Here is a 25,212-nt window from a genome sequence, read left to right on the forward strand (position 1 = left end):
GCTTGCTAAGAAATAATTTCCATTGTTAAAGACCAAGTTAAACATATTTAGAAAAAACCTAAATATCTTAGAAATAGTAGTATTATTACTCTTCATCTTACCTCTTCTTTTCTTTTTTCCTTTTCTTCTCCTCTCTAAGAAAAAGAAAAATATGACAGGCTCATGGGATGCACATCCCCTTTCTTCAACATCTATGTATTAGATAACATTATACTTAGGTGTTCGACCTTCCAAAAAGCTATTTTTCTTATTGCTTATTGTATACACCTAGAACTACTTTTATTTTAAATTAATAGATACAATATCAGTAACTTTGGTAATGAGGATGATCATCATAAGTGATGTGCATGAAGTTGAAATGTACATGCAGTCTCTTTTGGGCTTACCTGAATGACATAACTGTTTCTAAAGAAACTATTAGATATATATTATAATTACTAATTTCTGCTTTAACAATCAAAATTGTAGTACTGTTATTTTATCAAATGGCAAAGATACTTACTCATCTTTATTACTATTATTGTTAATATTGTAGCATGCAAATACTCCAGGTAGATATTGTTGCCTGGGGAACAATGAAACAACACAGTTATACGATATCAGCTGAAATTTAAAAAAAAAAATCTCCTAAATATTTACAATAAGCAATATACTATAATCTTTAAAACTTAGTTTATTACTAAGAGTGTAGAAAATTATATGATAGCAAGTATCTGTGCTTAGATAATCCTATGCAAATTATCAAACGTAAAAAAACCCCAAACTGACGCTAAATATATTTGACATACCTGTTTTCCCCTTTGTGCATCAATCCAGGGTCCTTACTGGTGTCATGCACTACCACACTGGGAACAATTGTATGGGAATGATGGGTCTCAATCACTCCTACCTTCATGGTCAAGTTTGTCTTAACTTGGATAATTGGAGAAAGCTGAATTAAAAAAAAATCAAGTCATTTCGCAAGTAGAAGAAGTAGGGGGTCTTTTTTTCCTAAAAATGAATCCTTTACATCCTTGCTTTCCTTTAGCGGGGGGGGGCGGTTCCGAGTGCTGGGGAGACCGGCCAGAGTCACGATATGAGCACCGATACGCTTTGAGCATCGTGCCCCCTTCATTGTTTACTTACACTCACTTATATCTACTTTACAAAGCTTCACGCCCTGTTCCCATGGGACAGCCTCTAAGCAGCGAGGGAGCCGACCAGTGTGTAACTTTTCCCAAGGCTGTTCAAGGCTGCCTGCAGCCAGGTGTCTTTCTGGCCTATCTGCAGCCAGAGCCCCTTCAGGGGTTCTTCTGCAGCAGCCCTGGGTTGCCCAGACTGTCCTGGGGTATCATATGCCCCTGTTCCACAAAGAATCCCTCTGCACTTTCCTGGAGATCAACAAGAATATTTGCAGTTTCCTGTCTGCCATGACATTCCCACCAGACAAGAAAATGACCAGGCAACTGCTGCTAAAGGGAAAGTTGTACACATCTTTAGGGAAGCATTAATTTAGGTCTTTCTCCTGAGTTTTGACACATACTTTGAAAATATTTAAACAATTGTGTTTGAAACATCTACCACTGTTTCTTTTGGTTTTGAACCAAACACTTGAAACACTGTATCAAGATGGATAAACAGATTCGTGCACAGATGACATCCTGAAAACCAGACTAAAAAGTATCCCCTGGCTGTAGGTCCAAAGAAATCTCAATATATCTGATACCTGAGACTTACATTCTGTTGAGACCGAAGAGTGGGTTCTGTAAAAAAGAGGGTAAGACTATTGTAGTAGTTTCCTTATTCCTATAGCAGGTAGTATATAAACACCTAAATAGAAATGTTAGTATCTCTTTATGTCTGGTCTGTTAATCTAAAGGAAAAAAACACCTGAAAATGTTTTATAGCTAAGACAGTACATTCCACTGCACAATTTTCTAGCACTGGTGTAATTAACTTCTGCTCTCCTTTTTCACCACTTAACTCCTACAACGCTGTCAGTTATATCTTGGCATCAGTGAGATTGCAAACTCTTTAGGCATGAATTCTGTCTACCAGCGTGATCTGGTCTTGCCAGGACCAGTTAGAGAGCATTATAAAACAGATGCTTTCCACTGCAGTAACAATTTCCCTGCATGTGGGAAATCAGAGTATAGAGATGTCTGTAAGCCAGAGACTGGCAAATGAGTGTCTGTACCACTGATAAGTGAGGTCGAAGCCGTATGGATCAGTCTTAGAGCAGTGTCTTCTGGCACATCACGAAGGAGAAGCAGAATGATACAGCTGACGTATTTCTGCCAGACTTACTTGAATTCCATTATTTGTCAATGAAACTAAAAATACACCTATACAGGAAATAGGAGAGGAAATACATGTTTCCAGCACTCATCAGGCACGAATGACACATGGTGCAAAATATAATACAGCAATATCACAGAATCACAGAATATTCTAATTTGGAAGGGACCCACAAAGATCATTGAATCCAACTCTTAAGTGAATGGCCCATACAGGGATCAAACCCACAACCTTGGTGTTATTAGCACCATGCTCTGACCAACTGAGATATAACATTCTACAAAACAGAAAGATAAAAATTGAAGATTAAGATATGCTATTCCATGAATAGTTATAAACGTAGTCCAATATTGCTGGTCAGTCTTTAAATGCTTACCAGCAAGGATCGGGTCTAAGATAAATAGATATAAAAATATTACAAATTTCTAAGACACGGCAAACTTTAGGTTAGATTCATCAGGAGACTAAAAGCTATACTAGAGCTTCCACTGACTTACTGCTTGAAAGTGTGAAGATTGACATTACACCAGGTTGAATTAAGTAGCTTTATATCTGCTTACAGATGCTTTGAAAGCTCTCCTAATGCTAGCACACAAAATTCCATCCTAATTAAACCTACATCCTCCACAGGGCCTCACAAATAATGGTGCAAAATAAAGCTGTGTCCAACTCAGCACCAGACAAATGCAAATGCATTAATCTCAAGGGAGAAAATTTCTCCAGCAGTGTGGGCTCTAATCCAGTCAGTTTGTATTAGGACTCACAGTTCCAGCATTCCTACATAGGCACACATTTTTCATGTTTACATTTGCTCTTTAAGTCTTCTTTTATTTGAAGAACAAAAACCAAACAAAACAAAATAATCTTTGTGCTCTCCAGACATACTGATTTGCACTTGTACTGGATGTTAAAGATGATGTTAAGTATGTTAAAACAGAATGTGTCCAAAAATAACACCAATCCAGGGTATGTAGCCTGAAGGCTGTGGAAAAAGTCTGTATCCTCTACATTCCCAGGTTTTTCAGGTTAATTGGATTTTATTTTTTCAAATAAACAAATTCCTCTGGTTCTGCTGGTGTCTGTTTTTGTGGAAACCAGCAAGCTGCTCTGAGAGTTTCACAGGGCTCGACTTGGACACAATCACTTTGTACCCTTGAGAATTTGGTTTGTACCTGTGAGAAGTTTTAACATCAACAGAAGCAAGAACCCAAAACAACAGATGTAGAAAGCACAGCTGGTTCAGGGAGGCTGTTATTTGCTTTAGATTGTTTTAGATGGGTGTTAGTTGCAAGTAACCAGTAGTTTTGTGGGGTGTTAACGTAGAAGCCGATGGGGACACAGCATGAGTACCTAGAAACTGTATAAAAGAGGCTTTGTAGAATTAGATGCTTTTTCCCACTGCCTTGAGTTGTTAATCTCCATATATAACAGTATAACGTGTTATATCCGTATTGTGACCCACCTCGACTGCGCATATTTTAAGTGGAAGCACAGTGGGATACTGTGTGTTCTGGGGAAGCAGCCATGGCAGCCATGCATAGGATTTGCTGGGAAAGAGGAGCTGCCATTTCAGGCAGGACTGGACATTTCATATTACTGAGGCACTGGAAACATTAAATGGCATAGAAATTGAAGTATTGACTACCCTGTAGTCTCAAAATACCTAGTTTGAATGTCAAGCTTAGGTGAATGCTGCACCAGGTTATTTTCCTTGTCAATTAGTCAGGATGTGTAGCACAAGAATATCTTCAAATTCCACTGGTCTCAAAGAAAATTGGGAGGGGTTTAAGTTCCCAAGTCTAAGATACAGAAGTGCTAATGCAGCATGTGCCCAGTGTAAGTTGGACGGACACAGTAATTAAAACTAGTTTGGGGACTGTTGTTACCTTGTTACAGCATTTCTGTAACAAAACCCCCATACTGGGCACAGTAGAAAACGTCGCATTAAACTCAGTGGGTCTGGACTCATCTTAATGCATTTTCAAGCATTTCAGGTTTTTTTTACTAAATTGTATCACCATCACATTTCCAATTCTGTAGTCATGCATATTTTTCCTTAAACTGATACTTGTCACAAATTGTTACACTGCTTTTTAAAATTGGGATGCACATTTTCACGTTATCATATTTAGGTAGCAAGTTCAAAAGGTAATAGATGCTTTCTCTAGAGGTTTTTTAGATTTCTACCATATGGTTTTTACTGTATCATCCCAAATAGTTTTCTTTTACTACTTTGGATTCTTTTAAATGTAACTACTATGATAAACAACCAAGTTTTCAAGCATTATGACCTGAAAACTAATTATATTAATTACTATACATTAAAATTTTTAGGGCTGCAAGAAAATGAAGGCAGTATTAACCTTTAACAGGATTGTGGTGAATGGAAGATCAGCTTCTATCTCTCCTGCTTTTTTATTTTACATATTTCTCCCATTCTTATTGGCCCACTACATTCATATCTCTAGTCATTATTTTCATGTAGAAAATGCTTTAAATAAGGATACCCTAGAACAGATTTTGGCATCATATAAAGATCTAATCTTTTTCTTTACAAAAAGCAGCAAAAAAATCTTCATTAGCATCGAAATCTGCAGCATGCTACAGCATGGTCTGTCTTTTCTAACATGCTAAGAGTCTTTAGCAGTTCTGCAATAAGCAGGTTCAACAAGCAGTGTGCATGCTTACCTTGGGAATGCAATCTGCTCCTTCTAATAGAGATCTCAGTCCTTTAAATCAGCCACATTTCCTTACTACATAAGCAGAACCACCATATAATCAGCATTTCATAAATAAATCCTTATTGAATGATTTCACAAAGAGCCAGGCCCCTGTGCAGTTCTCTGTGTTATTCCCAAGGAAGGACATAGTTATTAGAGGAGGATTTCCTTAACCTAGTGATGGATTTTGAGATTTAGAGGGAGATGAAAGTGACAGTGGCAGTCAGTATTATCCTTCACCTGAGCAGAAGCTTACTAGTCCTATCTACAAGCACAAGAAGTGACAAATATTGGAGTGTGCTCTGTTTTGAAACTGAGAAAAAAATATTGTAAATAACTATATATTCGGTATTGACTGCTCATTTGTTTTCTTAATATTGCAGATGCTTTTTAACTGTCGTAACAGTTTTTCACTGTAATAGATAAAACACTATAAATGAAAATTTCCTGTTTATTTTAATGTGTATACCATATGGCTGAAAAACATGAAATTATATTTTAAACTACTTAAGTTTCTTAAATAATATAACACAACATATTTTGATGCTTAAAAAATCAAGTGAATTGTGGATACATTTTTAGTGGACAATACCATGATGAAGTTCTAAGACACTGAACAGATCTTTAACTTCAGTATGGATTATGACTTCACAAGAGGTTTTAAGTAGATGCATTCATCCTCCATTAGAAATGTGCAAGAGTGCATCTGTAGTGGCCAGAGAGCCAAGAAAGGCCCTATGAGGATCCTAGCATATACTTCAAAAGAAAAGATGGTATTTGCATACTCACCTTTCATATTTCACTGCTGGATACTGTAAGAATGAGGAAAATCATGTTCTCTGAACTTTGAGTGATTAATTTTTCAATCTGGAATGTTTTACATGGCCCAGTTTGGTTAAAAGAAAAAAAAAAAGGCTTTCAAGCAGCAAAAGGAGGTAAATATTTAAATTAAATTTATATCTTTGTCACAATTGAGACATAGCTGAAGTTACTGAATTACATTTTAACTTTGCTTCACAACAAGCAGAATTCAGGAAAGCAGTCCAGCCCCTGGGACTCCAGGATTATGACACATTTGCTTCTATAACCAAGGGCAGCAGGAAAAATTGTCATTAGCAATCATAGGAACCAACTTAAATCTTGCAGCCCAGGTGACTGAGTTTATAGATTTAATCACAAACCCAAATCTGAGTATCACATGTCAGCCTCCTGACAACAGAAACAAATTACACACATCTGCTGCTATGACTTTCCAACCCTGAAGACAGTCCATTTTCCAGAAAAGAGAATATGTATTTGAGGTTTAAGGAATAAAAATTATTTTTAAATAAGACAGTAATGGGCAACAAGGAAATGCAGAATCTTATGCACAATGGAAGCCAAATACACCAGTTTTGAGTAAGATATGCAACATAATAAATAGATAAAGTGAATAATCTAAATTCTGGCATATGCTTCACTGTTGTCTTTGAAGAGCTGAAATGCAACTCTTATCCTAAAATCATAGATATGAAAGGAATCTCAGAAGGTCACTGCATCCAACTAGTATTGAATCTTGGTCAGTTTTACCTCTGTCATTCTCAAGGGTTTTTGCCCGGCTTTCAGTTGGAAAGATGTCAATGTTCAGTGCTGAGCAGTGATTTTGTGAATATGTGGTGGTACTAAATGTTTGGGACATGTGCTTTGTTGTGTGTCACAAAAGAGTTGATACACCTTTTTACTCTGCTATAGAACTGCCAGTTTTCTTTTAAAATAATCAGTCCTGGAAAGGAATGCTAACTTATTTTTTTCTTAATTTCAAAGCCCTCAAGCAGAGGAAGATGAGTCCTACTAGGCCTGTCCAGTTCCTTGTCTGACAGTGGCCAGAGCCTCACTAACCTGTGAAGATGTTTGCAGGACAAATTCTGGATGAGCTCAACACAGCGGTGTCAATTCTGCCCACCTCTAAAAGCCAGTTACATAGCTGTCATTGACTTCACTGACGATTATGTTAGTTTCGCACCAATATTTTTTCACACATATTTTTCCTGTCATTCTGTATTCCAGTGAAGTAACCTTGACTAATGGGAAAATGACTGCACTAATGGATTATTGTTTTAGTAGGCCAACTATAATCTATTTTTGCATCTTGCATTGTCATCATCTGTAATTCTTCTCAATCCTATTAAGGCTACCTGTAGTTTCAGACACCCACAGCCAAAACACTAGATACGTTATATATATGTATGACTTACAAATAAGTGGGTTTTAATGGCACAACATTGCCTTTCAGCTTACTGTGTAGAAGCTGTGTAAACAGATGGGTGTTTGGATTGGGACCACAATTTTGGCAGGCTTATTTTCTGCAAGTACTGTTCTGTCTTTTTCTAGGGCTGATGCAATTTCAGCAACTAATGTTATGTTGGAAGTGCTGTAGCTGAGAAGACTTCAGGGCTTCTGGCTTATTTAATACGCTCTTGTGTAGAATTCAGTGTCATGAAGCTCGATTGGCCCCAATGAGGCTTGATGACTGGAAAACTATCAGTGCCAACAGTGTCTCCACCAGTAGGTGGTACTGTATTTTTACTTTAGGGTGCATGATGGAGAGTGAAATAGAAGCAATTTAAGATGTGTGTTGATGTGTTGGATTCCCATGTGCAGATGAGGCTGGAATCACAAAGCACTGGACAGACTGCAAGTGCTCTGAGGCACAGAGCACAGCACCACACAGTGTGCTCAGAAGCTGTGTCAAAGCCTTTCACCATCATCTTCCAGGTCCAGACCCTAGTTTTTGCATGACTACTCTGCACAGGGATTAGCACTTCTGAAATGTCCATGCGGCATCTGGCCATGCCCAGCAGTTTTTTCTGTGCCCTCAGATGAATCTGCAGTAGGACTATCCTTGTGCCTCCCAGGTTCGGTGGGTGTCTCTCCCCAGAGATGTCTCTTCAACTCCCAGACTGAAATCTGCAGGGAACAGAGAGACTGGCTTATCAGAAAACTTTCTGGAAAACACTAGATCTTCATTCAGTTGTATAATTGGGATAATGACTACTTGTAGTGACCCTAGAGGAGTTCCAGAAGCTCTGTACAGTCAGTATTTCTGTTTAGCAGAATTTTATTTCAAGTTAAAATAGCACAGGAAGTCTTGGTTGGTTGCACAGAATAATGATGGTAAAATGTTTACACATATAAAGGTGATTCGACTGATATTAGTTCTGCTTAAACAAAAATCATCAATATATGATATTGCCACTGATAAGAGTGATAGAAAATGCACTGTAGATAAAAAAGGTTTAATAAATCTAACCTTGCATGTTATTCCTTCTTTGTAGTGTAGAAGGAGTTAAGGTGGCACTATCTGGGCATTTATAAGGGATGTCTACAAATAATCTCTGTACAGCAAGTACAGCAATCTAATAATTTTGAACTTCAGTCTAGAGACTTTTTTTTCTCAGTTGAAGTTAATTTCTTCACATATTGCTCCTGCAGGTCTGCACTAATTCACCAAGTAGTGGGGTAGATGGAGTTCCTATGGTCAGAGCTTCACTCACAAATCTACTTCAGTAATTTTTTTGTGGCTGCATGCCAGGACAGGTAAGAAACCTGTCTGTAGCTTCTGTATTGAACAGAGCTCATGTTTTGACACTGTCACATAGCAGCAACTGCCAGCAGAGTAAACGTAGAATGGGCCAGCTGAGCAACAATGACAGGATTTAAAAACGCCACAGGCAATTTTCCTAAATAATAATTTAAAAGAAATAGATCTTGCCTCATGTCTGTACCTGGCTGCACAGTGAACAGGCTTTCTAATTGTCGTGAAACTTGTTGTCATCATCTTCAGTATTTACAATAATATAATTAAATATTGCATAAGGAAGTCAATGTATATGCATATGAGAAAAAAAATCCTCAACAAGATTAAAGAATTTATAACAACGCCAAGGAGTCACACAAATTATGGAAATTAAGTCATTCATGGCTAACACAGAGGTAAAGATGGGGTTTATTAAGCCACAAAAATGAGGTTTCCAATGCCTTTTTTATTTATAAATGTAAAAGATAAAAATTGGCTAGATAGTCAGTGCTTCCATTTTTATTGAAGACCAACAATTAAAGTCAGTGCTTGCTGACTATAAGGAAAGTTTCATGAAACCTTTCATACATTACATAATTAATGAAGTTATGTAACTACATAAGTAGCAGGACTTTAACATAAATTTTCTCCTGAATTTTCCACATATTTAATAGGGGAAAAATAGTGCAATAACACCGAAAGGTATAGCAGGGTTTCACGAGACACTTATTCCTCTTTGGGAGAAATGGGAACTGCCACAAAATTGCTTTGACTGTTAGTACATGCATATTTTTACCTCATACACAAAAGGTTGATCTGTGCTTAGCTGTGTCTGGCGTAGCTCCAGGGAATTAAATGGGTCTGTGCTGATTTGCATTAGCTCATGATCCAGGCATTGCTCTAAATCAGTCAAGAGTGTAATTTTGAATGGTAAACTGGCATCTTTTTCCTCTTTATGTCAGTTGCTAAGATTGTATATCAATACTTTATTTTCTTTCCCATTTGACCTTTACATGTCATCCAAAATAAAGAAAAATATATCAATATTGATAAATTACTTCTATGTAATTTGTTTCTTCCTGACATTGTCTTGAAGTTCTTCAAAACAAGTTGAGTATGAAAACTGTTAATCATCAGTGAAGTATTCACCAATGAATTATGCCTACTCTCTTCTGTAACGCTATTATAGATTTCAAGTTTTTTGCATCTGTCCATTGACTTGGATTGTTAGTCACAAGTTTTTTGTGACTTCATATTTTTTCTCAGAAGAAAAAGAGTTTCATAGTGATTTTTGCAGTTTATTATAATATAAAAATATGAAGCATGTAAAGATTTTCAGCCAAGAAACAATAAGTATATAGCATCATTTAAGTTGGAAAATAAGATCGTTGAGTACAAGTTAACCTGACACTATTAAGTTCACCACTAAACCATACCCATCAACACCGCATCTATACATCTTTTAAATACCTCCAGGGATGGTAAGTCCACCATTTCCCTAGGTGGACTGTTCTTTGGGTGAAGAAAAACCTCCCCTGGAACAACTTGAAGCTGTCTCTTCTTGTCCAGTTGCTTTTTACTTGGGAGAAGAGACCAACCCTCTCCTAACTACAACCTCCTTTCATGCAGTTGTAGAGAGGTGTAAGGTGCACCCTCAGCCTCCTTTCCTTCAGGCTAAACACCCACAGCTCCTTCAGCCACTCCTCGTGGGACTTGTGCTCCAAACCCTTCACCAGTTCCATCGCCCTTCTCTGGACTCGCTCCAGCATCTCAGTGTCTTTCTTGTAGTGAGGGGCCCAGAACTGAACACAGGATTCACAGTGCGGCCTCATCAGTGCCAACTTCAGTGGGACAAAATCCTACTGGGCACACTATTCCTGATACAGGGCAGGATACCAGTGGTTTTCTTAGCCACCTGGGCACACTGCTGCTTCATGTTCAGCCAGCTGTCAACAAAGGTGTAAATCAGATAAAATATTTTATTTGTTAATTAATTAGACTTTGATGTCCATAGTCTGCTAAAGGACTTGGCTGGTACTGAGGCATATCTACAGAAGTGTTAGCTGCATTGTTTCTCAGTATTCTTGCTCTGGGTACTGCACCACAGTGAAGCCCTGAGCAGCAGATCAGCAAGAGCTGTGCCAGGGGAAGAGGTGGTCTTTGGCAGGTCACCCTCTCCCACCTTCTCTGCGGTTTCAGCAGGACCTTGTGGATATTACCACTTCCCTTCTCAGTAGATCTGCCAACTGAGTCACTTGCAGGATTGCAGCAAGCTCAAAAAATTGACACATTTTTGCAGAAACAGGGGTGTGAACACACAGAGTTGGCAGATCTGAGAAGACACAGAAGGAAAATACTAATTTGGAGCAGTCTGCAGACATGCATCTCTCTGTATATGTGGTTTTATCCTATGGGCATGCTTATGTTGTACAAGAAGATCACGGTTTGCTCCCAGACCTTCAGATTGTACTTTAAAATTTTAATTTAATTCAATTTAAAATTATTGCTCTGGTTTTTTAGCAGTAACCTGTTTTAGAAATGTTAAAGCAGAAAAGTCAAACTCTTTTTATCATGCAGCCTGCACTGGATCCAAGCCACCTTCCATAGAAGTTGTTATAATGTAGACATAGTAAAGTGGAATGGTAATTAGAATCACAAAAACAAATGCAATGTTCCTTTTCTCCTAACATACAGAGTGCTGGCTATGCTAAAAAATAAATACAGAAATAAAATATGAGACTAAGACATTGAAACTGATCTCTTGGTTTAACCACAGGACTGCGAAGTCAAGAATGCCTAAGACAAGGAAAACCAAGTTATTTTGCTGATAGTGTCATCACATTTCAGCAGTATGCCCCAGTGGTAAAACTTTTCAAAACCAGTGATGATCAGTTTTGGTGCTGTGCTGCAAAGCATGGTTACAGCTCTAACCTCAATCCTGCATGTCCCTGTGGTGCTCTGTGGAGGTGTGTTAAATTTGCAATGTTGCCTCTACTTTGAGAAATCCTTGTGCATGTCAAAGATATGCAGATTGTCCCAGGAATTTTGCTGGGCAACACGTAATGTTTTATTAAGCCTTAAATTTTGTAGATGTATTTCACTTAATCATGCCAAAGCCAAGGCCTTAGACTTCCGTACTGAAACTATTGATTGGGTAATAAAGATAATTATTTCTTATAACAATTTGGAGCCTGTTAAGCCACAGGGAGTCATCTCAGGGTATGCATCACCAGGCACTGCCCTTGTTCTACAACGCTGGCATAGTTTGGCCAGGGAATCCCTCTGCCTGCCTGCAGATTCACTGGCCAAAGCGAGCGCTGGCATCTTGTCACAGACATAAGTGGTTGCACATCAAGACTGCTCACCTCTTCTCCCAGGTGCAAAGGGGAAGAAAATTAAATCTACAGAAACTCCCAGGAGAGGCATATGGTGCCAAGGCAGTTCAGGAGAGAAGTCTTTTCTTTGGATTCAGTGTTCAGGTGGGGCCACAGAACTCCCCAGGTCTGGGACTTGATACGGATCTAGAAAGCCCATTCGGGGTCACACCTGGAGCCCTGCATGCCCATTCCCCCCTAGGACGGGTCCGGAGGGGTGGCGGGGATGCCGCCTCCGTCTCCACCGGAGAGCGGGCGCGCCCAGGTGCGCCGGGCGGTGCCGGGGCGGGCGGAGCCGCCGGCACGGAGCCCGCGGAGCCCCGCAGCGATGGGTCCCGGAGAGGCGCTGCCCGCCCGCCCGTCCTGCCGCGCGGGTCAGTGTGCGCGGCCGCGGGGGCCGGGGCACCGGGGCGGGCTGCGGGGGCGCGGCGCTGGCGGGGCAGGGCGCGGGGATTGCGCGCGGTCTGCGCGAAGGGTTCGCGAGGCTCGGGACGCGTGCGGGTTCGCGGGGCCCGGGACGCGGCCGTGCGCTGAGAAGAGGGCGAGGTGCGTGCTCCTGCAGCCCCCCTGCGCCCGCTCCGCGGGTGCGGTGTCCGGAGCCCTGCACGCGTGAGGTTTTCCTCGGCCCTGACGTCGCGGAGCCATTTTCCGACGAGTGGCGCGCGGCCGGCGCCTGGGAGGCTCCTGCCCTTCTCCCGTGGCTGTCTCGGGTTAACCATCTTTTCACCTTTGTTTTGTGCTTTTTTGTGTGAGTCTCCACTCCAGGTGTGCCAGGGAAGAATTCCTTGCTTCTTCTCAGTACACCCACTTTTGGTCCCAGGAGCCATGCCTTGGCAAAGGTGGGCTTGGTATTTCCTGGGTGACCGAGAAAGGTGTTTCATGTTTCTGCCAGGGGTGACCTGAGTTGTGAGCTCAAATGTAAATGGTCACATTATGTGTCTAATCAAAGCAATTCGTTTTCGAGATGACTTAGGACCAGTATCTTCAGTGGCAGGTTAAGAGCCAAGTTGGCTGTCACTAACCAGGGCAAGTCAGCCCTGGATTGCAGGATGACAGCAAGTTAGACATGCCACAAAGAGGTGTGTTGCAACGGGCTGGCTGATCTACCCGATTCAGATAGAGAGTATTTAGGTGTTTGAGGGGGGAGAAAAAAAATGGATTTAGCTGAATCATTAAAAAAGTTTAGAAGTTACAACAGCAGCTACCTTAGCTCAGACTGGTTTCCTGTTGTTGCCAGCCTTGAGTCAGAGCTGGGAGAGATTATTTCTACAAGGAGGTGTTCTGCTGACAGGTTCATGTTTGTTGACATTTGGAAGTGGGAGGTGAAACTAGCTGAGCTACAGAAACTCTGTGCTGAGCAAGCCAGGCAGCCTGAGTAATTTCTAACCTTCCTCAGCCTTTCGAAGTGATCCTCAGACTGTTCACAGAGGTAATAAAATATCAGTAATTCCCAGACCAGCCTCCTCTTCATATCTCTAAGGTGGTTCTTTGATCAGTGCAGTGACATGCCACTTTTCATGCAAGTGGAGCAAATGACATGTTAAAACTATGAAAAGCTGCTCAGCACAATAAGCAGAGATCATAACCATTCAAAATTACTCTTCTCAGTGACAAATCCAATGTTTCTTTGTGAATGTGAGCAGAGATTGTAGTTCAGACAGGAGAGAAACAACCTGTGGCAGTCACTGGGTGACTTAGTACAAATGGCATGATTAAATTTTCCTTATTCGATGTCGTAATGTATGCTGAGGAACAAAAAACTTTAAAACACACAGAAAAAGTAGCAGTAGTGTCATGTAAAAGGGAATAAGCCTGCCATTCATCTCCACCTAAATGCAAGTACATCAGTCACAAAAAAGGAAGAAGAGTGTTACTTTCTTCACTTTAAAAACCCAACACACTGATAGAAGCTGCCCTTACTATTGCAGGTAGCTGAAAGACTATACTTATCAAGAGTACACTTATCTTCATATTTTCTTTCAATTAAACGCAAGGAATGTTACTGCTTCTCACACCAGCCTGGTTTAGCATCAGTATGGATATTGGGAGTGAAGGGATTTCATTCATCTCTGCATTGGTTTTTTTCACAGAATCATAGAATAGTTTGGATTGGAAGGTACCTTTAAAGGTTTAGACCAACCCCCATGCCATGAGCAGGGGCATTTTTGTCTTGCTTTGATATGTGTTTACTAAGAGAAAATATATTTATGCTTAAAGGACTTTTCTGTAATTTTGTTTTGTGATTTATTCTTCACTAATTATGTCAAAACAAGTACATACAAATTTTTCTTCTTCTAAGGCTATGTTAATAGTTTAGGATTTTAAAATACTTTCAGGTGCAAATGCAAATTCCATTTGTTTACATTATCCAATAGTAATTTCTAGTAATGATAAGAGGGTAGAATAGTATCTATCCCACATACATGCAATAGTAATTGCATGTTGTTCTAAGTTCTCTAAGATTTTAATCTTCATCTGTGGAATATGAACATACCCATCTTGTGGGAGCATTTTTATTAAGTCTGACTTAGCAATACAAAACAATTCCTGTAATATGGAAACACCCTTGGCAAACAAGGAAATGTGTTTGCACAGCCTGCAAATCAAATTATAACTTCCTGTAGTATGTTTGTTGTACAGTATGGAATGGGAAAACAGGGAGCTGGTACTCACTCTAGTTCCTTACTTTCAAAGGGTGCTGTCTCCCAGAGTTAATACCGGCATTTCCAACTGCAAATATGAGTTTTTTAAGACCTTACATATTTTAACTATTCCTTGTTAAACTGTATTAAATGAATTATCCAAGCCTGCTTATTGTTAATTGTTCGGTGAAGTACTTTTGACGTAACATTATTATTTCCAGAGCTTACATCTGAACACAGAGGCACATCCTTTCCTACTAAGTCCCCAAGTGGGGTTTTTCAGTTGGGGGTGGGGGGGAAATAAAAAAGGGAGTGTATTACTGATGCTGCCACTCATCAGGATGAATCGTTCATGTGTTATTTTAATTACAGGGAAAACATGGAAAGCAAAACTATTTGTTGCATCCTCATTTAGATGAATCACAGTGGACTGAGCTTTTGTACTTCTGCACCAACTGTTTCATATTTTAACATGTCTTCACAAGAAAACTTTTTTTTTCCTAAAAAGATTGCTCTTAAAAGTATTCCAGTCTATATTCTCTGATCCACAGTGATTGCCTGATGCATTCCACCATGAGAAACTGAGACATCAGCCTAGATTGCCTAAACCCTGTTGCAGCTTTGCTGCCTGACCTATGCTTCCCTATGCAAAATAACAACTCCTTTTGCTCTTTAAAAATGCAGTCCCTCTTCTCCTTTAAAAACACATCTAGGCTGATAACAATGATGTCATTGCCACAGACTATCCTCACAGTGATACTGATAATGCTTGGCTGGTTGAGAGTGTGAAGCTTTGGTCTCTACTCAAGATCACCCAGTTCTCCAGCAGCATTGCAGGGATAGCTGGGGGAACTGTCCCCTGTGGCCTGTGCTCTACCTCCACCCAGGGCTTGCTGAGGTTAGGTGAAATTTGCTGTAAGGTGTAATGAGACCTTCACCTGAAAATTTTAAGATTGGTTAAATAAGACTTGGCTCACACAGTATTCACTGAACACTTTTAATAAAATGTCTTAGTGCCCATATGCAGTGAGAGTTTGCTCCCTGTTTGATTTTCCTTCCTTTTTTTTCCATTTGATTTTGCAATCTTAGCTACCAATGTAAAAACAGAAGCCTTGAATTGCAGCAGGCTTGCTTTAACAGGTGAAGTCCAAAATCATGGATTCGGCTATATGTTTGTGGTCTCTGCTCAACAAAAAAGAGCCCTTTCATCTTGAGGTTTCAGGTTAGCTTTTAAGATTTTGAGTTGAATTTTACATTGAAGCTAATATATTTTTGTTGCATTCCTTGGTATTGCCCTTATTGCTTGCAAAATATGTACATAAATAATGTATGCACCCATGAACTACAGGGGTGGGTAATGACCCAGGGCAGCATTGTGTACATTGTGTAGATTTTGTGGGTTATTTGCAGAGTCAGAAATTACAAATGCTCTGGAAAGACAAGAAAAGGAGTGAGCAGAATGAGGACAGGGCTCTTTCAGAGCTGAGCTTGGGTTGTGAATCATTTGTCCTTCTTTTTCTGCTCCCAGGTGCTGTGCTCTCTTTTTCTTGCTGTGACTCCTGCCAAGCATGGTGCCAGATCATCAATGTGTCTGAATCACACTCTGCTTTCATCACCTCTGTGGAGGGGACTGGCAATGAAACAAACTGGAGCATTTCCATGCCTTCTGGAAGCAAATACCACCTCTACATTGGCTTGGCTTTGGCAATAGTTTCCAGTATCTTTATTGGTTCTAGTTTCATACTGAAGAAGAAAGGACTTTTGAAACTGGCAGACAGAGGAGTCACCCGAGCTGGTAAGTGGTGGTGATGGCGTTGCTCCTGCTGGGGACACAAACACCTCTTGTAACTCAACAAAATCAAACTTCATGTCATGGATCACATGTTTAAAACTGTACTTTAATGCTTATCACAAGTCCTGTCTTGGTGAGAGATGGAGACATAGTATTATTTCTCTGTGTGTGATTACAGGGACTGGGGTTTCAGAACTCATAGGACTATAGGAGCTGCAGTGGGTATTAAATCTAGTGAGTTGGTACTATTTCCTCACTGAGAGCAATTCACTACCAAATAAAATTCTCCATGCATCTTACCCTTCAAAATGCCTTTCTCTCTCTTTTTTCCATCTTTTTCCCCCTCATCTGAGATAGAAAGTCTTAAGCTGGTAACTAGGTTTAGCTTTTTGCTTTGTGTTTTTTCTCTGCTTTTTTAAAGTAAGTGCAATGAGTTGTAGAAATGATGTTTATTACACAAGTTTCTACTGTTCGTACAACTATCATCAAAGTCAACAGATGAAGAGCTAGAAAAAGAACAATTGAGCTAATCTCATAATTTCCTTTGCGTGGATTTAATGCATAGCATTAGCAGTTTTTCTTTTGTTTGTTGTGTTTATTGCAATATACTGTTCTAGAGAATTTGGTTATTTGAAAAAAACTGCAATACTGAATATTCCATATACTTGCGTTTTATGTTAAAAAAAAAACTCATGTACACAAGGTCATTTTTCTTTCTATTTTCTTCCAACCTAAAGTAAAAGGAGAGTCAAACTACAGTTGACTGTATGCATATATTGGATCTGGCCTGGAAAAGCATTTTGAGACATTTCTTAAGCTCACCAAGAATCTTTATAGATACTTTACTTTTGCTTGAAACTTCCCCTCTGTGTACCTTTAGTCAAATAGAATTTTTCAGAAGTCCAAGTCACAAAGCAGTAGAGTGGTTAATTAAAATGTCAGTCAAAATTAAATATTCTTCTTGTTGCATCCAGATAGCATGCTCTTTTGGTTCTTTGGAGGTGCAAATGTGAAGCTGTACTTTTTGTTTCTTACAATTAGGTGATCTGTTTCTTCTAAGATGAGGTTACTTTTTCTCTTTCAGGACATGGTGGATATTCTTATTTGAAGGAATGGCTTTGGTGGGCTGGACTGCTATCAAGTAAGTCACCTCTTTCCTCTCAGCCTATATGTAAATCTACAAAAAGCAGATGGTTTTAAAGAGATTTATTCCCTGATTTTTCACTCCCTTCACTTAAAAGAAGTTTCCTTGCAGTCACATTCATGACAAGCTGTTCTGATATGCCATCTTTCAAACACTGCATTTGCTCTTCAGAGCTCTTTACAGAATAACCACCTTTATTATCTGGTCAAATGCAGGGGAATTGCATCTGTCCAGCTTCTAGGAGTACTTAGGAGAAAAGTATTTAGCTTTCTTCAGCATTTATTATTTCCTGAAGAGGCTGTGCAGCTAATTTTGAAATTAAAATGTGCATATATAGTGTGGAAAAAAGATTTCAGTTTATATTTGCTATCATAGCTGTCATACAAAATATTTACAATAGTGTGCCTTCTTAAATCCCCCTCCAATCTGATCCAAATGTTCTTTCTTCTGCAGTGGGATTAGGAGAAGCTGCAAACTTTGCTGCCTATGCCTTTGCACCTGCAACCTTAGTTACCCCCTTGGGTGCACTGAGTGTTCTCTTAAGGTCAGTACCAACTGGGAGCAAGCCTTGGCAAATGAACCACTCACTGCATGAGGGGAAAATACTGTCTTTGGTTGGAAGTAGAGATTTCAAGTAAGAAAACTGAAAAGCAATTTATGGACAAAAAATGCTGTTTGTTGCTTGATGGTAAGATATTTTGCTTATTTAGAGCTGACTTCTCTTGGTAGATAGAATCAAAGCCTTCTTCCAAAGGCCACTGAATGCCTTCCCAGTAGCCTTCCACCTATATTACAAAGTATTTCTTATCAGCATATACCAGGTACACTGCTGATGGAAGATAATTTTTCTTTTCCTAGAGAACTGAAGCTTTTTTAAAACCTGTTATCCTATTCTTCAGATGTGACAAAACTTTAAATAAGAATACAGTATTCCCTCACTAAAATGTTTTCAAAAACATTTCTATTTATAGGAGCATAATTTCATATTAAGGCACACTTAGTAAACCTTTTGGTTTTGTTTTGTCATTCTGAAATCCTTCTGGAAAGAAGGCAAAGGAAATTCTAGCTTTTTTCAATATCCACAATTAAAATTTATGGTTCTTTTGAAACATAAATGTCCTTTAAAGCCTAATTATTTCCTATGTATGAAGAAACAAATAATTCCCAAGTACTTAAATACATACAGTAATGTGGCTATCATAGTAGCAGAAGAGACATGGACTACGCATACAAAAATGTTACGGGAAATAATTTTTTAGCAAAATGAAATTATTGTATTTTAAATGTGAAACTCTGATTTTTAAGAACTGAGTATTCCATATGAAACGCTGTGCTTAAAACAACATGTGCGACATATTAAAAAACAAACAAACACAAAAATTCCCCAAAAAAACCCCAAACAAACAAAAAACTCCCTAGGTTTCTTGCAATAATCTAACTGCTAAAACTGCAGCCATTCTGTCATAGTAAAATTACTGTAACTCAGTCACCTGCAGTTGTGCTGGGATCAGCATGTGGGTAGATGCAGATTAACTGGCTGACTGGCTGCTGCTTTGCCAAACAGCTTGAGTTTTATTGCCTTCTCCTTTGATGGGGATAGCAACTGTTCGAATTTTTATGAGACAGAGAGGTTTTTAGAACTTCATGTCAGTGAACTCATTACCCTTGTGTGAAAAAAAAGTCTGAATTTTGATCAGTGGGTTGAATAACTGTTTGTGAGCATGTTCACACACCATTAAGCCTGTGTCTGTGCCCAAGGTTGTGCTCTAACAGGCTAATCATGCCCTGTGAGTGGTGTCATTCAGGCCGTGTTATTGTCCTTAGGTTAAATAATCAACCCCGTGGAGATCCTGGGGTTGGTCTCTTTGGAGGGGGAGACATGCCTTCTCTGTGTTTTTGGGGGGAGTCCTGGCAAGCCAGGAAGACAGTGCGCCTGGGTGGGAGAGCCTGGGGAGGGATGAGGAACAGTTTCCAAAACTCATGTGCATGGGTTATAATGGCAAATGAAGTGCTTTGAACCATTTTTGGAAGGAAAAAGCAGCTCTTGTACAGTGAGAGTGCATACCCTGACCCAGGCAATCAGGAATGAGAAGTTCCTTAGCAAAGTGGACTTTTTTACAACCTGGAGGAAAGTGAGCAGGGTTGCTAAACTCCCTAAAACCTGACCTTACCTTCTTGGTCATGAACAACTTTCTTGGAAAAACTCCTTACAATTTGATTGTATCAGGCTGGTTTACCATATATCCAAATTCAAAAGAGGTTTTGAATTACTGTCATGCGACACAGATTCTGAATGTCTTTTGTGGCTGGTGGAGCTGAACATTTTATTTCTATTTTCCTGAACAGTGCTATATTGTCATCCTATTTTTTAAATGAGAAGCTGAATATTCATGGAAAGCTGGGCTGCATACTGAGCATTTTGGGGTCAACGGTCATGGTTATTCATGCCCCAGAGGAGGAGGAGGTCACCTCACTAGATGAGATGGAAAGAAAACTGCAAGATCCAGGTCTGTATGCAACTGCACCAAACACATGCTACAGTTCATAGGGAAGTGTTCAGGACGCTGAACAACTCTGAGCATATACTTGGACATAGTCTGGTATTTTATCTCATGTGCATTACTCTTGCCTTTCCTCTTTCTTACAGCCTTTGTTACATTTGCTGTTCTCCTAACAGTGGTTGCACTTGTCCTGATTGTTGTTGTGGCTCCAAGGAGAGGTCAGACAAATATATTGATCTACGTTTTAATTTGCTCACTCATCGGTGCCTTCTCTGTCTCGTCTGTGAAAGGCCTGGGCATTGCCATTAAACAAATGCTGGAGCGGAAGCCAGTCTATGGCCATCCATTGGTTTACATTTTAGTGGGCATCTTGGTGCTCTCAGTCAGCACTCAGATCAACTATCTCAACAAAGCACTGGACATGTTCAACACATCCCTGGTGACACCTATTTATTACGTGTGCTTCACTACAACGGTGGTGATATGCTCCATCATCTTGTTCAAGGAGTGGAGTAGTATGGAACTGGGTGATATCATTGGAACCCTGAGTGGATTCTGCAATATCATCATTGGTATTTTCCTATTGCACGCTTTCAAAAACACTAACATCACCTGGAGTCAGTTGATGTCCACTGTTGCCAAAGAGTCATCACTACCACACCTTGAATTTGAAACCAGTCACACTTTGCTGGAAAGCATGGAAGACCCAGCTTTGGCATATGAGGAGGACAACATTTTATTCAGTCAATGAAATACTCAAGGAATGTTCCTCATCAAAGTATCACAAATTGCAAACTCAGCCCACCCATGTCTACTAGAATGCTCTACTTTTCTGCAGTCCTCTGGAAATTTGTCTGTGAGGCCTTTGTTAAGTGTGGGCCACTCCTCTTGCCAGTTGTTAGCGTAATGAATTAAAATGTTCAATAATTAGCATGACAGGCAGAAACCTGGTAGTGATTGTATGTTAGGCAAAGAAAAACATGGTCGGTTTTTTATGCAGCATTTCTTCTTGGGAAATTTTAGTAAAAACCAATGGTCTTTGTAAGCTACATTTAAAAAATGCAATTTTCTTTTAATGCCAAAAGACAATCCTTGCTGAAGTGACAGGTGCTCCGCTATTATCTTGGTGATGGCCTTAATATTTCTGGCTTTCTTTATATTTTTATAATTTATTGCCAAACAAGCTTGTAGATACTCTACATGAAGGATATTCATTGGAGACATGAAGAAAACAGTGTTTAACCCTCAGCTTTTAATATAAAATTTTATGCAAGACTTTTTCAATTTGATGACCTGCCAGTGAACATTGATTAAATGTCACAAAAAAATTTTAGCAAATACAATTCTTAATAACTCTCATCTTTTCTACCCAAGGCATCCTAAATGGATTGTGAATCTCTGAATGTACGTCTACCTTTTTATTTCAAAACGAAGACCAAGTTTAAGAAAAAGAAAATTCACCAGAGGCCTGAAAAAAGCTGCTACTGGCTTAAAAAGTTACATGAGCTTATAGAATTAAGTATTCAAAGGCAGAAGAAAACCAGAACATGCAATTAAAAATTTTCATTTTGTTCTATATTATTTTGAGGATTAAGAAGGGGCTTTACTTGTTTTTATACTTCTTCCTAGTACTGCCATCTATTAATTAAAACCCATTTAAGCTTTTCAAATTTTTTTCCTCATTTTCTGGAAAGGTATTGTTCTTTATTAATAATAAAGCAGTCCTGTTAATTTTTATACTTTTGTAAGTGCAAAATCCATTTTACAATCCATGCACTACTTCTAAAAATACTAGGTAAAGGATGGGCTGTAGGCAAGGAGTGAGAAACATCAAAACATCTCTTTTTTTAGTTTGGCCTTTTCATCTTTTCTAAAAATGAGTATTCACCTCTATTAGACATTTAACAATATGTTAATCTACCAGAGGCCTTGAAGATTGGTATCTATACAACAGTATGTTCCTCAGTTGTGCTCACTGATCTTCATGCCACAAAAAAGCTTGCACAGTCCATGGTTTACTCATTACAATCCCCTTTGTTTTCCACTTTGTTAGTAAGTAAGTAACTTCAGCAATCAGATGTGTGGATGGTGACAAGCTCACCAGAAAGTAGTATTTCTAGTCTTTGGATTTTTAAGTGTGAGTCCAGAAAGTTTTCCAGAGGATGCCAGCACTTCAGCAGTTAAAAACTGGTTTTAATCAGATGAGATTTATATGCCAAGCAGAACTTCCTCATGGAGCAGGCTAGATGTTTTGTAATGTTCAAAAGGTTTAGTAGAAGAGGACAGTTTGGATAGAAAACTGTTCCACCAAAGAAAGCTCCTAATTTAGCTGTAAGAACAAAAGGGTTGCTGCTTATATTTCACATGTTTATGTGGAAGCACTGTTACCCAGGAAAAGGAACATTTTCACAAAAAATGTACTTGCCTTCAAAATATAATGACACTGAATACATTGTCAGTTTGGAATATTTTTCAGCCAATTGACTGATGAGACTTGCAGCAATTCTTTGCTGTTAAAATGCATGTGTTAAAAACGCTTCAGAGAACAGGGTTTAATTACTTCTTAGTTAATGTGGAGAATACTTTGGTTTTATTGACCAGATTCAAGCTTCAAAGTCTTCATAGTTAAAAACAAGTAATACAAATAATAAAAAGACTAATGATGGAGGGGCTTTTATAGTTTGTTTTTTAACAAAAACTTGAATTGCTTTTCACTCTGAATTACACAGTTCAGAGAATAACTCAAGAAAATATGGACTGTAAAAAAGGGAGAAAGAAATGCTTTTGCATAGTTCGTGGCCTCTTTATTTGCTTATACAGTCATCACTGTTGTGTGACCAAATGAGTTATTTGTAAGAAAAAGCAACCAGTCCCATTCTTGGATGGATGTGTGTTGTCTTTTTTTAAAGATATGTCATAATACTTTCTCTGAGAAGAGTGTGGACTCTTTTCATACCAACTGCTGGCAATAATTAACTTGTACCAAGCAAAATTCCTGTATTTTCTACTGGACCTGTGTATCTGCTATTACACATAAATAGCAACTAATAATAAAAGAATGTTAATGTCAAAAAACAAAGTTAATGCTTATTTTCATGGTGCACAAGAAGCCCATCATGTTAAGAAATAAATTAGTGGCTAACTTTTGTATAAAAACACTTGTTGTAAGAGATGTTATTTTTTAAAAATGTTTAGTTACTAGTTTGGAATAACTGATTTTTTAATTGAAATTATGCTAATATTTCTCTTGTAATAAATTATTCACGGTTATGTACTAAATGATCTGTGTTTTTTAAACAATGGATAAAAAAGAGTGTCATTCATATTTCTAAACTAGAGCAGAAAATCAAAAGCTGATGTATTAGCCATGTCTGTCTCACAGCCAGTCTCAATGGAGAGTATTTCAGTGAGTTGTCAGGTTTTCTTTTTTTGCTTTTTCTAAAGTAATTAGATGTGTTTTGGTATGTAGGGTGAGTGGTTAAGAACTAGAACAAAGCAAACCTCAGAGGCAATACATTAGTAACCAAATTACAGCTTTTAGATGCTGATACTGAACAAATCTTGGCAGCTACTCATTATTGCCATACCTCAGGACAAATTAACGGGCAATTAAGTTCATTACATAGCTGCACCGACTAAATGTAGGCAGGTCAAGAAGACTTGGGTAGGTTGAAAAATCTGTATGATTTTTTAACTATCAGTTAGTTTCTATAGAAATCTGTTCTACCATTTTTGTTTTCCATCCACACTTGAAAGAACAATGCTATAAGAAGTCTTTATCCCAAAGGGTACATATTCAAAACTTCAAACTCTACTCATTAGGGTTGCATCCTGGAGCTATATGGGGAATTGCATCCTTCTAGCAAACGCCATTCTCTCTTTAAATTCCAGCAAAATAAAACTGGCAAGTGTGTTAGAAAATATCTTTCCAGCAGGGCAGGTCTGCAGTAGCTGACTCCTTTTGGGCAGGTTTTTAAATGGTGCCACAGTTCAGAACATGACTAGGATGCTGAGCAGGAGTCAGACTGGTGGTGCATGAGGGAGGATTGATGGTGGTGTGCTTTAGTGTGTCTGTAGAGCCTCCCATCTGTGAAATTTGTGGGGGGAGGGGGGAGGAGGGGATGGGAATTGGTCCGAAAACCAAATGGCACTGGAAACAAGTGTTACTAGCCCTGTACACACTAGTAATTGGTCTGCATTGCTTCTCAGGAGTACTTTTGACAAGTGAATTCATTTCACTTTCTGAAATTACATTCCATTTTGTCAACAATGCATCTTTTTTTATAGAAAAGAGATGTATCCTAAGTGGCTGGCTCACAAAAGCTTGGAATTCTGTCTTTTTTCTTCCTATCCATAATACAGACTTGTTCCAAGTTTTCTGGTGTTTGATCAGGAAACAGTAGCTAAATTTTTACAAATGCTGAACACTCCTACAGCCTTTGACAGGAGGTTCCCTGTGTGGAGGTGTCTCCTTTATTGCTTTTTCCAGATCTCATTTTTATCACATGGAAGTCTGAAAAAACCAGCAGACATCTCTTTATGGTCAGTGACAAGGATGTCACTCACTGTTCACCCATTTTTGCCTATATGGTTAGAATTTGAACTGAGCTCACAGTCACCATGAGGTCTAAGGTGGCCTACTCAGTCTTTATTCAAGGGTGTAGCTGTTCTGATAAATAAATACACTGTAGATACCTGACCTTTGTACTGTAGACCATTTCTTGCTGCCAATTAAGCACCAGTTTCACTGACTCTGAATCATGTTCTAGTGCTTTTTCATTTATTTACTGTCAGCTTGATGATAGCAACTGTTAAATTTATCTGTGTCAGAATGTTAATAACAGCTTCCTCAAATCTTTCCCCAAGCAGCCTATAGAAAGATTATATTGGGAAGTGGAGGCCTGGTAGGCAAGCATTATTGGCTCCAGGTATTAGACCAGCATGTTGCCAGGATGCGTGCATATTCACCATGGGACAGCTCAGTGAGACAGGCAGGAGCAAGGCGCTTTGAGTACACAAACCTAGTGGAGCTGATTTTTACTGCATGGTGCTGTAGCATATTGCATACTAACTTGCAGTAATATGGCAAAACCAGTTTTACAAGAGCTGTTAAAAAAGATGCCTTATATATTATTCAAAGTCCCCAGGTATTTCCTATTGCAGAGACAGTTTGAATTTCACATTTGTAGTGCATCATCTGTGAAAA

General features: G+C 39.0%; 1 protein-coding gene and 1 long non-coding RNA gene across 4 annotated transcripts; one reads left to right on the forward strand and one right to left on the reverse strand.

Annotated features, from left to right (window-relative positions):
* Positions 1-120: 120 nt before the first annotated feature.
* Positions 121-5,161, reverse strand: LOC116444610. Of its 2 annotated transcripts, none has more exons than XR_004240403.1 (4): positions 4,966-5,161; positions 789-931; positions 503-565; positions 121-134 (listed from the first exon to the last, which is right to left on the reverse strand). It is a non-coding gene; the product is annotated as an uncharacterized LOC116444610 (long non-coding RNA). The 2 variants fall into 2 exon arrangements; XR_004240404.1 differs by lacking the exon at positions 121-134 and adding an exon at positions 173-191.
* A 6,977-nt stretch (positions 5,162-12,138) lies between these two features.
* On the forward strand, positions 12,139-21,743 carry NIPAL1 (NIPA like domain containing 1). Of its 2 annotated transcripts, none has more exons than XM_032108960.1 (6): positions 12,139-12,301; positions 16,098-16,364; positions 17,446-17,502; positions 17,959-18,049; positions 19,852-20,012; positions 20,153-21,743. In XM_032108960.1, the coding sequence occupies exons 1-6, from the start codon at positions 12,154-12,156 to the stop codon at positions 20,755-20,757; spliced, it is 1,329 nt and encodes a 442-aa protein (XP_031964851.1). In that variant the 5' UTR covers positions 12,139-12,153; the 3' UTR covers positions 20,758-21,743. The 2 variants fall into 2 exon arrangements, with proteins under 2 accessions (XP_031964851.1, XP_031964852.1); XM_032108961.1 differs by having other exon boundaries at positions 20,183-21,743.
* The last annotated feature ends 3,469 nt before the right edge of the window (positions 21,744-25,212 follow it).

The sequence above is a fragment of the Corvus moneduloides genome, chromosome 5 (assembly GCF_009650955.1).
Source record: "Corvus moneduloides isolate bCorMon1 chromosome 5, bCorMon1.pri, whole genome shotgun sequence".
Lineage (NCBI taxonomy): Eukaryota > Metazoa > Chordata > Aves > Passeriformes > Corvidae > Corvus > Corvus moneduloides.